The 15,065-nt window shown below is 37.1% G+C and overlaps 3 protein-coding genes across 8 annotated transcripts; 2 read left to right on the forward strand and 1 right to left on the reverse strand.

The window, feature by feature from the left end:
* The first annotated feature begins 4,013 nt into the window (after positions 1-4,013).
* LOC141623294 (shikimate kinase 3, chloroplastic-like) lies at positions 4,014-8,050 on the forward strand. 6 transcript variants are annotated; one of them, XM_074439384.1, is made up of 11 exons: positions 4,014-4,290; positions 4,555-4,838; positions 5,251-5,309; positions 5,492-5,540; positions 5,617-5,689; positions 5,895-5,979; positions 6,844-6,926; positions 7,021-7,150; positions 7,445-7,523; positions 7,644-7,708; positions 7,796-8,050. In XM_074439384.1, the coding sequence occupies exons 2-11, from the start codon at positions 4,625-4,627 to the stop codon at positions 7,844-7,846; spliced, it is 888 nt and encodes a 295-aa protein (XP_074295485.1). In that variant the 5' UTR covers positions 4,014-4,290; positions 4,555-4,624; the 3' UTR covers positions 7,847-8,050. The 6 variants fall into 6 exon arrangements, with proteins under 6 accessions (XP_074295485.1, XP_074295488.1, XP_074295489.1 ...); XM_074439387.1 differs by having other exon boundaries at positions 4,088-4,290; positions 5,501-5,540; XM_074439386.1 differs by having other exon boundaries at positions 4,208-4,290; positions 4,615-4,838.
* A 795-nt stretch (positions 8,051-8,845) lies between these two features.
* Positions 8,846-11,801, forward strand: LOC141623295 (uncharacterized). Its single transcript, XM_074439390.1, has 9 exons — positions 8,846-9,404; positions 9,725-9,820; positions 9,904-9,978; positions 10,264-10,332; positions 10,439-10,515; positions 10,585-10,673; positions 10,760-10,980; positions 11,245-11,310; positions 11,389-11,801. Exons 1-9 carry the CDS (start codon positions 9,216-9,218, stop codon positions 11,506-11,508), a joined length of 1,002 nt encoding a protein of 333 aa, XP_074295491.1. The 5' UTR covers positions 8,846-9,215; the 3' UTR covers positions 11,509-11,801.
* Positions 11,752-14,358, reverse strand: LOC141623296 (protein MIZU-KUSSEI 1-like). Its single transcript, XM_074439391.1, has one exon. It carries the CDS (start codon positions 12,673-12,675, stop codon positions 11,845-11,847), a length of 831 nt encoding a protein of 276 aa, XP_074295492.1. The 5' UTR covers positions 12,676-14,358; the 3' UTR covers positions 11,752-11,844.
* Positions 14,359-15,065: the final 707 nt, after the last annotated feature.

Raw genomic sequence — 15,065 nt, forward strand, 5'->3', positions numbered from 1 at the left:
CAAGTTGAACTTCAAGGTTGGCAACCTTGGCATCACTAACACTCTTGTCGGCATCAATCTTGTCAAACCTCTTGTTTGTTTTGACTTGCTCTTGCAAAATGTTTTTAAGCAAGTCTTGAACACTTGGTTCCTTTTGAGAATTGGTGTTGTTACCTTGATTTCCAAATTGGGATGATTGACCTTGGTTTTGGTTCCTACCTTGATTGTTGAAATTCCCATTCCTATTTCCTTGAGAATTTGAACCTTGACCTTGTCGGGAATTTTGGTCCCTCAAGTGGTTGAATTGGCCATTCACAAAGCTCTTTGAGGTGTCACCACCCCAACCAAGTCGAGGGTTGTCTCTACTCCTAACATTGTAAGTGTTGCCGCTAGGATCATAGTTATAATATCCTCCCCCGGAAGGATTCCTAGCATTGTAATTCCCATAACCCATTGCACTCACATTTTCCACACCAATTCCTTCTTCAATCATAATGGGGCAAGCTTCCTCCAAATGAAGACCTTGGCAATAGTTGCACTCCACTTGATTCCCTTTACCCCCCATCTTTGTTTGGATTGTTCACCAACATATTCTTCACTAGGTGAGTTAAGTCGTTCACACTTTGCTCAAGATTTTGAGTAGATGAGGAAGAGGTTCCCATTGAAGATGTATTCCTTGTTCCCATTTGGCTTCTTCCATAATTCCTTGTAGTTGAGGCAAGTCTCTCTATGATTTCCTTGGCATCCACTATGGAGAAATTCTCCAAACCTCCTCCGGTAGCGGAATTGACCATTCTTTGATCATCTTGGCCTAACCCTTCATAAAAGTTCACAAGGAGATCATCATCACTCAACCCATGGTATGGGCATTGGGCCACCAACTTCTTGAACCTCTCCCAATACTCATACATGGTCTCCCCATTGTCTTGCTCTATTGTGGTAATGGTCTTCTTTGCACGGTTGTGGCGTGAATCGGGGTAATACTTCTCAAGGAAAGCCGCCTTCATTTCCTTCCAAGTTCTTATAGATCCCGGAGCAAGATAAAAGAGCCAATCTTTGGCCGAATCCAAAAAAGAAAATGAGAAGGCCCGTAGTTTGAATTGATCCTCTGTCACCCCATTCGGAATGGCATCTTCACACATCATGTGAAATTCCGAAAGGTGACGGTTTGGGTCATTCCCCGCATGGCCATGGAACTTAAGCAAGTTATGAATAAAGAAGCCTTTGAGTTCGAAATTTGCATTGGCTCCTAAAGGGGGGTAGGTAATGCACAAGGGTTGTTCATCATAATTCCTTGCTCTTATCTCTCGGATGGTTCTCGTGTCATTCGCCATGGAGGGATACTCTACTTCAATCGGATTTACTTCAATAGGCTCTTCCGAAGGTGTTTCTTCTACTCGATGTTCACTTTGTGCTCTTTGGTACCAAGGATTGGTAAATAACCACGAATATGCTCCAAAAGAGTCCTCTTCCACGGGGGTTGATTCACCGTTTTGAAAGGGACTAAACATAAACCTTTGCACTACACACACAAGTTAGAACTTCCACTTACTTTCAAGAACAAAGAGAAGAGAAATAACTAACATGTAATTAACAATCAAGCTTTTAGCTATGTTGCCCTTCCCCGGCAACGGCGCCAAAATTTGACTCGGTGAAAACTAGGTCGTTAAAATACTAGAATTAACCTATCAAATTAACAATTTATAAACCAAACTCAACTCTACACTATGCTATTAAGGATAGTAGTAAAGGGAAGTAAGGGTCGAACCCAAGAGAAGGGATTTAAGACTAAAAACTTGAATTGTAAACTATTGACTACTAAGTGGGTCTCTACTACTAATTAAGATCTTAATGACAATTTAAACTTAACAAAAGGCACTAATCACAAACAATGGGTATTAACAAAGGTCAACTAGTAGGAAACATAGATGAAAAAGGATTGGTTTTGGGAAACAAACATGGACATATGAGTAAAGATTGGAGATCTTCCTATTGAGACAATTCCATAAACAACTAGTATGCAAGATTCAATATAAAGGGAAAAACTTGATGTAATTCTCTCTTAGTAACCCGACAATGGTAAAGTTTGACTCTTTTTACTCTCTTACAATTATCTACCCAATACTATCACCTCAAGATGTTGATACATGTAAATTAAACCATCTACATATACCCTTCAAGCTTAAGCAACAAATCATTAAACCATGAAAAGAGACTAAGCATGAGCATTAAGAATTTACCAAAAGATGAAGCTAGGATCAATTCCTCATAAGATTAAACCATACAAATGAGCAAAAGACATGAACTTTCCTATTTGTTGTATGAATCCTTTAAACCAAATCAACAAACAACAAACTTGCTTCAACAATCCCAACTAAATTAAACCATTTCCTTAGGATTTGCACTAGTCAAGTAAACAACATGCAAGGATGATCAAACCAAACATACAATTACTCAACATAAGAATTTAAGCACAAGAAAAGAGCATTAGATAAATTAAGAGAGGTTTAAGAGTCTTACAATACCAAAGTTGGATACTTTGATCAAATTACATCAAGCAAAGGGAAGATTAGCCTTCCATCTTCTTAGAAAAACCCAAGAAATGAAGAAAGATTAACATCCAAAGCTAAAAGATTACAACTTTTACCCAAAATAAAGTGTTCTTCCTACTACAAGTTTCTAGAGATTATTCAATAATTAGATCATAACTAGGTCTTCAAAATGAGGAGTATATATAGGGGTGCACTCCTTTCTAGGTTAAATCCTCCAAAAACAAGCCCAAAACCTGATTTGCTTAACTAAGCCCGTCTTTAAAATAACCTGGCGCAGGAAACTTTGGTAGCGGCGCAAGCTGCGCAGGAATGTGGCGCAAGCTGCGCCCCAGCTCGGGACTCCCCTATCAACTTCCAAGTTTTGCTTGCTTCTTTACTTTCCAAACTTCACTCGTCATTGCTTGCTTGAGACGGACTTCTTATCTTGGTTGAAACAACATGAAATCTTCACCTTGATTCTTTGATACGGTTGCTTCCTTTGCCTCAAAAGGTGATCAATTCAAGACTAAGTCCTTTGTGACCCAAACTACAAAGAAATAGAGTAAGTCGGTATGTCCGAGATTAACGCATAACTTGGCTCCAACATTTGAATAAACAACCTAAAATTATCATACTAGACACGACTTATTTGATACTATCAATACCCGAAACATTTGGTTTGGATATTGAATATCTAATTTCAGGATTTTTAATATGGATATCCGATCCGAACTAGCATTTTGGATCGGATACCCGATCCGTACTCTCCCCTACCATTTATAGTTCAAGATATATACCCTATAGAATAGACTATAATAATAAGCCTAATTCTAAAAGCTAAAATTTTAGACGGGAAAATTTGGAGATCCACCTATTCTTTTAACAAATAGGGGATTCTTCTTAAACTTAGACATATACTTTTGTTTTAAATGAGAATTTGCGTTTGCTTATATATATGTAAGCAATTCAATCAGTACCAGACACGAGCATTGCTACAAGTACAACTGATAGACTACATTTAGGGATGACAATTATGGCATAAACCGGACCGAACCCGAATCGAACCGAAGGAAAATATTCGATCCAAACCCACCTTTTAAAAACCCATCCCCGATCCACTGTTTAAAAACCCATATCCATATCCACTATTGAAAAACCCGAACCAAATCCAAACCCGATCCATTCATACCCGAACCCGATCCAATTGGATATTTTTGAAAATTTAGGCTTTATTAACCTTGAAATTTAAATTTTCTTATATAAGATTAAATTTTTATGTAGTCAAATCAAGTTTCGGATTAGGTTTTGGATTATATAGTTGATCGGGTATGGATTTGGAGCGGGTATGGGTTTGAAAAAAATATAATGGACCGGGTATGGATTTTAAAATTTTGGATATGGATCAGGTATGGATATGGATCTGTGATCCAATAAGTAAGTGGATCGGGTTTGGATCTTGCAAAACCCGATCCAACCCGACCCATTGCCATCCCTAACTACATTGCTTTGCAAGGCCCAAGGGCAAAGTTGGAATCTGATTTACGCAAACACACCATTGTTTACGCAAAGTTTCACTTGAGTCAACTATTGTGAGAAGGCACTATTCAATGAGAATTTGTGTTCAGCTTACAATCTTCAGCTCGTGTCCGTTTTCAATGAAAATTTGTTTTTTTTTTATATATAAAAAACCATGGTTTGGTGTAGATGAAATTGCTCCTAGTTTTTCATTACCAACCCTTGTCACTTGACCATCTGAGTTGTTTCACCTACCATTTTTCTGGTGAGCATAAATCACCCTTCTGCTATATTATGTCTGTCAATTCATTTAAAACATGTCAAATTTCTCATCAAAATTTGATTTCTTAATCCCCCACTTTTATTATCATGTCTTTGATTTTAGCTTTTAATTTCTGAATCATGCTCATGTACCAGGTTTCTCAACTTTAATTGATGTTCATTTGAGTAATGTTAAATCTTCATGTGTATATATGATTTACTTTCACAGTTCATTTATATGTTCAATCTTTCGTATTGATTTATGCAGTTTAGTTGATATTGAAATATTGATAGTATTTGCATTGGGTGATTGGATTGAGAAAACAAGGTAGAGAGCTATGGAGGCGAAACTTGTTCAAAGCATTCAACCTTGTTCATGGATGAATTCACAAAAAATGATTACCAAACCTAATGGGTTTATCCGGGTACCCCATAAAAGTAAGGAAATGGAAGGATTTAATTTGTGTTTTAGTTTACAAACAAACAAGAGAACTTCACCTCATCATCGACAGTTGGCGGTTAAAGTTTCGAGTTTGTCCAAGAATTCACAAGGTATACCTGTTCAGTGTGATCACCAATTGTTTTTTTAGGGTTATTTCATTGATGAAGCATGATGATCTTGAATTCGTTTCCTGCCAAGTTAACGAGACTTGGTTCCAAGTATCCTACATGGGTTTGTGTCATAGTGTCCGACTTGGCTATCTTATGAATATTCCCGCGATTTTGGCTTACTATGGAATGTCTAATTGCCATACCCATGTTTCATCTCTGATTGTTATACACGAATGCACAAGGTAATATAAGAGGCATAGTGACATAGGTAAAGGAAACCATTTTTGTCTGCTCACTTTCTACCCCTACTAGAAAGGAGTTACAGTGTGGAACTTTTCTGTTTGCTTTGGTCGTTGGTTCTTTGTCTATTACTATTACTATTCATACTTGGACTTTGCTTGTTCTTGTTAAGGTCCTGTTGTTGAATCTGGAGGCGTCCCTGCAGCTCTAGATGAGTCCTTGGTTTTGAAGGTAAGATTGGTTTTCTCTAATATGATTGTATTCTTGATCTTGCTCAGCTCTCTCTCTTTGTATTAATTGGGTGTTTGTAGGTTTGTGAATTTGAAGTGTCAATATGTCTCTAGTTCTTAATTTGGTCTTATATAGTTAACACATTTGGAGTGAATTCAACTTAACCTGTATTTCAAAATAAGTCTTTACAGATTGCGCCGTATTTAAATGGACGCTGCATTTATCTTGTTGGTTAGTTCATCATCTTTATCCTGGCCTTAGTTTGTCTATTTTGGTTTTGCATGTTCATCATTGCGTATGCATGCAGGCATGATGGGATCTGGAAAAACAACTATTGGCAAGCTTTTGGCTGAAGTACTTGACTATTCGTTCTTTGATAGGTTTGGCTCTTATATCAGTTTAATGGTGTTATGAATCTCCTATAAATCTTTAAATGAAACCTGATAATATCACTAGCGTAGTAGCATGTAGCAGAAATTTGTGTATATTTATATGAAACCTTGTTAGAGTTTACAAAACGACCTTTTATGCGGTTGTTTCTGTATGGCGACATAAACTTTTGTCTCCATAAATTTCTGTGTTTAGTGACTCTCTGGTGGAGACACTTGAGGGAATGTCTGTAGCAGAAATGTTCAACCAACATGGAGAAGGCTTCTTTAGAGAGAAAGAGGTGAATTCATGTTTTTTATGTAATGATGTACGCAATGCTTTTAGCTTATATGCTCCCTCAATGTTGTGTGATTGTGTCTCATCCAGTAGTCTAGCTTTGCTTTTGATTAGGCTTTTATGTAAGTGCATGCAAGTGAGCTAGAGAGTCTCACGCTCATTCTCCACTAAGCAACGCAGGCCTAAAAAGGAAACATTTCCTGGGACATACTAAAATGGATGAGTACTGGACTATTGGCTGGGACTTTGGGAGTGAGAATAAATTCTGTAAATTCATTGCATTGGTGGAACTATGCAGGAACGATTTCAAATGTATATGTGATCTTACCCTGGATATTATAAAGTTCTAAGCTTATAGAAATTTGACACCTGAGACACTAATGAATTTCAAAGCTGCAGTACGTTCCATGATCTGTATACTGGGATGTTGATGAGTGTTATATGAAAGGAAATTTTTGGTGTCAAGAACTTATGGCAGCGGGCAGAAGTATTATTGTATGAGTAATCAAAATCTATTGCTCTCTTAGGCCTTAGCTCACTTGATTCACCACAACTTCCTTTCCGGGCTTTTGAAAGTTCTTCTGTGCATTTCTATTTTAGGTCAGAAATAGGCAAAAAAAAAAAAAACAGTATCAGATATGTGTGGGCCTCAACTCCCTCTTACATGTTTTCATTTCCTTAGTCTCGTGCTAGAAGCAACTGTAGTGAAATTAAGTGAACTGAGTATCAGATGATGGATTTTACTTGCTAGAGATGCTTAATAGTGTTGCTAGATCCTGTGGTAATTGGGTCTCGCGCTCTGCCTTTTCAAGTGTTGGAAACCAGATCATGTCTTTAGATTTATGTCAATCACACTTTTACTATGTAGACTAAGGTGCTGGAGGAGGTGTCTACTAAACATCATCTAGTCATTTCTACTGGCGGTGGCGCAGTTATTCGGCCGATTAATTGGTATCTCCTTGAGTCTGTACTTAACTATAGGCTTGTCTCGTTAAATTTAAGAAGTTAATTAATTCTATTTTGTTTCTTATGCTTTATCAACCAGGAGACATATGCAAAGCGGTGTTAGTGTTTGGCTGGATGTACCAATCGATTGCTTAGCACGGAGGATTTCTGCAGTTGGGACTGGCACTCGGCCTTTGTTGCATGGTGAAGGAGGGGATGCGTACACCAAGGTTTGGCGCATTCCTTTCACATTTGGTGTCTATTCTAATACTACCCCTCACCCCTTTTATATTCTCCCATTTGGTGTCGGTGGTGGTTAGCTGACTTTGATCATCAATTTGTCAAAACATGTAATATACAATGAACAATTTACCAGTTTTGATTATCAAAACTACAGGTTATATATTTTTCATCTTTGAATGGTTCAAAATATTGCATACTGTGATGAAAATATAAGTCAAGAGAGAAAAAAATAAATGAAAAAATTCAAGTTGCTTGTTTAAACGTTTTTTTTCTACGTGCAGGCGCATACTCGTTTGTCCGAGCTTTTTGAAAAGAGACACAAAGCATATGCAAATGCTAATGCCCGAGTTTCTTTGGAACGTATGACACTTCCCCTGACACCCTCACAAACTGGCATTAATTTTCCGTAATCAACAACAACACACGCCTCTATTTATGCAATAACTACAGTTACCTAATTTCAGTTCTTATCCTGTGTAGATATCGCCGGAAAACTAGGCAAGGTAGATGTAGATAATCTGAGCCCCAGTGTAATCACGATTGAGGTAAGCTATCTCTTCATATTTTTAGAGATGCCTTCTTGTTGTTCGAATGCTTTTCAATTGATGATGTACTTATTATCTGGTTTTCAGGTGCTTGAACAAATCGAAAGGTTTCTTAGGGAGAATAACCCTGCAATCTAAGGCCTATTACCGCATCTGTTTTCATTGTCCAGTGTTAGATTTTTTATTTTTTTTTTGAAGTTGGTTCCTGGTGATATAATTTGACATGGCTTTAGGCCATTTTACATTTGGATCCTATAGATAACTGTACAATTTTGTATCCTGTATGATTTTACATACTTGAAAAAAACTTTGTATGTAGATTATATATTTTTCTTATGGTCCTCTCGATTTAGCCACGCAATAATCCTGGATGGAACCCCTTGCGTGTTGATTAAGTGAGTCTCAAGTTTGAGCAGAAGCACAAGCACTGGGTATGTAGCTGCATTCAAACAAGCTCGGATGGGAAATAAGGGATTACTTATACAGCTTTGTCATTTACCTGAAAATATTGTATTATGGGAGTATGAGATGCTATGTCATTTACCTGTAGCATTCTTGAGTTCTTAATGGCAGAATAAATCATGGGACGAATCATTGATAGCGTTTTTTTTTTTTTTTTTTTTCATTTTCAAGTCGGAGTGAATCATCTATTCTTTTGTGTGTTCATTCTCTTGATTTTTGCTTCTAGTTGCAAAAGTAACAATGGTGCCATTTTTTTTTTTTTTTTTTTTTTTTTTTTGACAGCAATGGTGCCAATTTATGTCAAGTAGCAATCTCAAAATGAAAGTAAAAAGAAAAAGGACGTGGCGTTATTAGGTGACCCAAATTTTCATATAAAATGATTGTATGAACGACATTGGGATATTATCGTAAGATAAAATTATTGTTGTTGATAATTCTTTGTGATTTGGTTAATAGAGTTGTAGAAGTATCGGAAAATCCTACTATTAATGTTCTATTCGCATGAAATAAATTTATTTATCCAAATTCATGTGAAGTATAAAAACTACTTTGTAAGTTTGCAACCTAACAATCTACTCCCTCTGTCCCGGTCATTTGTTGTCCTTTTCTATATTTGGGTATACCATTTTGTTTTCTTTCTATTTTAAGAATTAAGCATTGAAAGAATTTGATCATTCTCATTCAATTTGTTCCACTCATCGTTTTTTATTTATTCGCCTTTTCCTCATTCCTGGCTTCGCGCTAAAACGAAAATGACAACAATCGATTAACCGGAGTGAGACAATTTTGCAATTTCTGTGATTTTAAGTGGTAAACAAATGACCCAATCGAAATAGTCCCATTGCATTAGTTGATTTTTTTTTTTTTTTTTTTTTTTTATAAGGATCTAATCTTTTAATCATTAACTTATTATTATGAGACCATCTTATCAAACATTTATGGTAGAGGTAGTTAAAGTAAAAGACCCAGAGAGAAAAGGAGTGGTTGGCGCGAGAAAGAACCTTATCTGACAGACAGACAGGTAGTTGGAAGCTTGAAGGAAGGGATGTCAATGGCGTTTGCATTTCATGGTACCACTTTACGTAGATTTGATATCACCATTAACAGATTCAGCATCACTTCTTCTACTTGTTCGACCAATCCTCTTTCCAAAAGAAGACTGACATTCATAAGGTGCTCCTCTGCTGCTCTTCCTGCTGTTGATTTCAGGCCTCTTCAAACCGCTCTCGATAAGGTTTTATTCTCCTCCCTTTTGTTTCTTTCGATGAATAAAACAAAATGACTCGCTAAAATTAGTTTGTATTATTGTTATATGAATTGTATGTGAAGGGAGCCTTTGACACGCTCAGGTAATGTTGATGATGATGATGATGATGATGATGATGATGATGCTCTTTTCATCTTGAGAGAAATCTTTCTACTTTTTAAGTAGATTATTTATCATTTTCCGGATTAAAAACTCGCTGTGAAATCGCAATATTTATAGAGGAACATCTATCTTATCTATCCAAGTTTTTACCTTAATGAATAATTTCGACCAATTATTATTTGCAGAAAGACAGTGATGCTGTCAAGGAAGCACTTGATCAGCTAAGTGAAGTAGGTTGGGCTAAAAGATGGAGTTGTCAGCCTTACGTTTCTCGTCGCAGTGTAAGCCTAGCTTCATTGTTAGTTGTTACCCTAAAAGCATTTTAAGGAAGAGGGGTTAAAATGCAATCATCTTCATTTTGCAGACATCCCTTGGGGAGCTGACAACTCTTGGAATAAAGAATGCTGAAAATCTTGCAATCCCTAGTGTCAGAAATGATGTAAGTTCTGAGATCACGCAGTTTATAAACACTGAAACTACCTTAAGAATTGCATCGACCAAGTGTTACGTCAATAAGACGATGCTGGAAACAGCCTCTTTGTGTTGCTAACACAAGGGTAAGGCTGCGTACATCCGACCCCCCCTTATCCCGCAATTTGCGGGAGCCATTTTGGCACTGGGGTAATGTTGTTGTTGTTGTTGAAGGTCTGAAAGAATGTCCGATAGGGTCTTTAAGAAATGTCGCTCAAGGATGTCATCAACATGATAATTTTCAGTTATGCAGGCAGCATTTCTAACTACAGTGGTGGGTGTAGCAGGAGCGTTGGCTGTTCTTGCTGGCCAGCTTCCAGGGGTAAATAGTAAATACCATCTTATTGTTCTATGTGAAGTGTTGTTACATTTTAGCCATGTGAAATGTCACCTTGTTGTTGTTGTTGTTGTTGTTGTTGTTGTTGTAGGACTGGGGCTTCTTCGTACCTTACCTTATTGGAAGCATCCCTTTACTGGTTTTGGGCATAGGGAGCGTTTCACCTGGGTAAGAAGCACCTTTTCTTTTTACTAGTCAGCTTCTCTGCAAGCTTAGTAACATGGTCTGTTCTTTCAGGCTTCTTCAGGCGATCATTGGTAGGTTCTCAGCCGTGTTTCCTGATTATCAAGAGAGGTTAGCCAGACATGAAGCTGCACACTTTTTAGGTACCATCTTTGTATGATAAACTCGTTTTGACACTTGGGACTCGTGCCTGTATTAATCAAATACAACAATTATTTGTTGCTCGCAGTCGGCTATTTGCTTGGGCTTCCTATATTGGGCTATTCACTGGACATTGGCAAAGAACATGTTAATCTAGTGAATGACAAACTGGAGAAGCTTATATACAGCGGGAAGCTTGATGCCAAGGAACTAGATAGATTGGCTGTAGTAACCATGGCTGGGTTAGCAGCTGAAGGGCTAACCTACGAGAAGGTGATCGGTCAATCTGCAGATCTTTTCACCCTTCAGGTCTGTAAATCCGCAATTAAGTTTGTGTTATATGAGACCAACCCATTAACCACATAAATCCGGACTAGTCTCAAACAAGAACTCCAACTCTCAGGTCTGACCACAAAAGCTTATATGAAACAGTTTCACATGTGGAAACCAAACAAATACTTGAGAGTACTTGAGCATCTTGTTTGATCTCGTATATGGGACACACCGACTTATGAATGGGAGGCATTAGGGTTGTGATAGTAAATCGTAACACTTGGTTTTCCTGTCTATCAGAGATTCATAAATAGGAGTAACCCACAAATCAGCAAGGCACAACAACAGAATCTCACTAGATGGGCTGTAAGTTTAATCTATTCTCACTCGCCCTGTCTCTCACTTAAGTCGCGTCTAATCTAACTTCCTGAGAATGTTTTTCAGGTTTTATTAGCAGCATCGCTCTTAAAAAACAACAAAGGAGTCCACGAAGCTCTCATGGATGCAATGTCGAAGAAGGCTTCTCCACTCGAGTGCATCAAAGCTATTGAAATGGCCTCCTAGTTTCCCAGATCAAGAGCAGGTGAACCTGAATATGGGACAATTCTAGTTTACCATACTACACGAATTCGAGATTGTAGTTTATAATGGTAGTGACAAAGTTCGAAAAAAGTGTTATTAAAATTTACACACAATCAACCCACTCCCCCTGTTGGGAGTTCATGTAAGCAACAAGTAGTTCACCATATTCTTTGTATGATTAACTTCAATCTTTTGGTGAAATCTGAGTGAATATATGTAATCATGTTTTATGTATGTGACAATTTTATGCCATTAAAACTTCACGTTGACAGAAATATATGTATATACAAAATAGAAAGATACAATGTTTTAGTGAACTTATATTCTTACAAAGAAAATACTAAGCTCAGGAACATTATTTCCATCAGGACATATCATATACAAGGTCTCGGAATCTCTTGAGCCGACTACATGTTCAAAATGGGCACGGACATAAGGCAACTCGTCCTCAGGATCCTCTCCCTCTGAGAATTCTGACGCTGGCAAAACTCCGATGCCCATAGTTATGACCTTAAGCAGCTCCATAACGTTTAAATCAACCTCATTAGCCTCCCTCTTGACCGCATACCCAAATTTCTTACCGTTGCAAAACATGGTCCATAACGGCTCATCTAACAATATCGATTTGTCCTTTTCCGGTCTTTTTTCACATTCAAGGGCAATTCTCACCATTCCTAGACTCATTTCCTTTTGTAACGTATTTGTTTGAATTGGTAGCTCCAACACCAATGTTGGTAAACTCTTTGTAGTTTCTTGTAAGGAAAAGTTCACCTTACCCTTCTTATATCCAAACATTGTACCGGTAACTCGATTACCCGATGAGCTGCTCCGCGTGGGTAACCCGCCTGGGAAATGGCATGGTTTAGGGGTAATTATAGGAAATGATCGGATTACCGACCGTAAAACACGAATTGCCTTAGGTTTTTTGTGTGGCTCTTTATTTTTCTTAGGAGAAGGTGGGACTAAGGACGAGTTGATTCGACTCGCTACAGGTGATGATGTCGATGTCGAAGGTGACTTGGTTAATTTTTTGGACGTGTTGATTTTTAATTTATCGAGTTTATTATTATTACCCATTGATGAAGAAACAAATGGGTTTTTCGTCGCGAAAATGCAGCAATTTTTTAAAAAAATTTGAAATAATTGCATAAGCAATTACAATGATGAATATTTAGATGATTTTTGTAGTTATTTATTGCTTGAAGAATTAATTATGGGAGTATTTGTTTTTTGTCAAGCATGGAATAATGAAGGTTTTATTTTGAAAAGGGTTTTGTGAAATTTCTGTAACAAATGTTGTGGTGTTATTAGTTGTATTATGAAAATAATTTTGCTGTTTTTCCCACAATTTTGAAGATTTTTACCTGTTTGATTTTTCTGGTAATTTTTGTTGTGGGTAATTCTGGGTTTACATTCTGTTAATAATATTGACACCAATGAGGAATAGCATCTCTGAGTTGTACTCAGAATTAAATCACTAGCCCTGCTGTTAGAAATGACAACTTTTCTTTAGCTATAAATGGATAAACTAAAACAAAAAAAATGTATGCAAATATGAGAATTTGTGTTCATTTCTCCCTACAATAAAATTTTTTCTTTTGTTAAAACGGAAACAAAGAATCACATTTTATTAAATCAGATAATATATGTGGACACTAGACTTCTCTCGGACCCTCTTCCTCCCAAACTCCATCGCCAAAATAGCGTTTGAGAAACTTGGTTTTTATTTCGACTCACATGAGATGAGACTATATACAAGCCAGAAAGCTAATACGGCGTATATATTGAAAGAAGACGAATGTAAACGATTTTGTAGGATTTGTACATAGTAGTATAACATGCTAGTTTCACATTATATCAAACAAGATGGCCTTTCAAAACAAAACTGTAGAAATCAATCGAGTATTTCATAACAGCACTGCATTAAGGATTAATCCTCAGTAACTAAAATTTACAAAGCTGCTACAGAATACTGAGCTTAGGACTTTACAAATCAGTCATCTAAGAAGAAAGACCAGATCAAATGATTAAAAAGACCAAAAATCAACCTATATAGTCCAGCTACACACAGTATCTTACCATAAATACAGGTTATCAGATTTCAGAGATTACACAACTTACGGCATGATCTCCAAAATTTCACAATTCCATGAATGGCGACTGAATCATCACTCCGTCTCACTGTATTGTGCATCAGTGAATGCAGAGTTGTAATCATATAATGCTTAGGGTTTGGGTAAATTCCTATTTGGTTCCTTGAGGTTTGAATAATTCCATTTTAGATGCGAGGCATTTCTCAATCGGGTGACATGATGTACACAATTTGTCTCACTTTGGTGGTCTAAGGTTTTAAATGAATAAAATTTCATCTAAATTAATGACATTTCTAAGCATAATAACATTAAAAGTAAATATATAGTGATTTTTCACCTAATATTCAAAGAAAAGACTTGATTATGCTTTAAAATATTTGTTATTTGGATGAAATTTTTGGTGATGTTACACTTCCGGTTATACCAAAGTGGGAAATAATTCAAACCTTATGTCGCCAAAGTGGAATCAGCCAAACCACAGGGTACCGAAAAGGAATCAGCTCAAACGCCAAGGCACCGAAGTAGATATTTTCCCAAAGAAAGACGAGATGTAGTAGTATCAATGTTGGTGGTCATGTTCTTTATCAGGAGTATTTGGAGATTTCGAGCCTAAACCTAAACACTTGAGGAAAGCTTGTTTAGCAAGATCAAAGTAGGTACATGGGTGATGGACTCGTTCATCATTAAGAGCTGACGCTAAAGACTTCCCAGCAGAGCCATCCCTTTCTGCATTATTACTGTTGCCGCTGGCTGTATTTAGTTCTCCACCATCACGGTTACCTGCTACCTGTCCAATTCTTCATTTTAGAATCCGTTCCTTGATCTTAATACACCAACTACTTTTAGCTTTACTAGCAACATGTCAAAGATTGTAATGAGGACTTTTTATTGTTTTATTATGTCATGGCTCTTGCTCATGAGTCGTAACATGTAATAACGACTTCGTCAACATGAATATGGAAATGAGAGCCTTGAGCAAAATGTCAGAGATTGCAGGAACGGATAAGACTTGCAAGAGTGAAGAATTTACACCTTGACTAGTGCTAGACTGCTAGCTAAGGTGAAAGAACCTTATTTTACGGTGGACACTTGAAGAGTTCTTATAGGAACTATATAGCTACAAAGTGGAGTCAAGTTTGGGTTCTGGTAGGAAATCCGCTAGTATCGGCCATAGATTTGGTATCTTCCACATCGAGCATACTAATTGAGGTGCACAAATTCTCAAGTGGAAACATAAAACGGTCTACTATAGATTTCTTATGAGATGGCTTCAGTTACGGTTCATTTATAAATATGAGTCACATAATGAGTAAATTGCCATGTCTCACGCTTTTAATATGTTAAGACAGTCTCGTAAGAGATTAATTGGAAGCATGAGTTGAAGCCAGACAAATGGAAATCACACAAAACAGAATTATGCTAAAGTGATTTATATCTGATAATCTG

This window comes from Silene latifolia, chromosome X, assembly GCF_048544455.1.
Source record: "Silene latifolia isolate original U9 population chromosome X, ASM4854445v1, whole genome shotgun sequence".
NCBI lineage: Eukaryota > Viridiplantae > Streptophyta > Magnoliopsida > Caryophyllales > Caryophyllaceae > Silene > Silene latifolia.

Excerpts from the sequence above, each read along its gene's own strand:
- LOC141623295 (XM_074439390.1), top strand. The coding sequence starts at position 9,216 with ATGTCAATGGCGTTTGCATTTCATGGTACCACTTTACGTAGATTTGAT. Across the intron at positions 9,979-10,263 it reads TCCCTAGTGTCAGAAATGAT|GCAGCATTTCTAACTACAGT; the intron begins GTAAGTTCTGAG and ends TCAGTTATGCAG. Across the intron at positions 10,516-10,584 it reads ATAGGGAGCGTTTCACCTGG|GCTTCTTCAGGCGATCATTG; the intron begins GTAAGAAGCACC and ends CTGTTCTTTCAG.
- LOC141623296 (XM_074439391.1), bottom strand. The coding sequence starts at position 12,675 with ATGCAATTATTTCAAATTTTTTTAAAAAATTGCTGCATTTTCGCGACG.
- LOC141623294 (XM_074439384.1), top strand. The coding sequence starts at position 4,625 with ATGGAGGCGAAACTTGTTCAAAGCATTCAACCTTGTTCATGGATGAAT. Across the intron at positions 5,310-5,491 it reads ATGAGTCCTTGGTTTTGAAG|TCTTTACAGATTGCGCCGTA; the intron begins GTAAGATTGGTT and ends TTTCAAAATAAG. Across the intron at positions 7,709-7,795 it reads CCAGTGTAATCACGATTGAG|GTGCTTGAACAAATCGAAAG; the intron begins GTAAGCTATCTC and ends TCTGGTTTTCAG.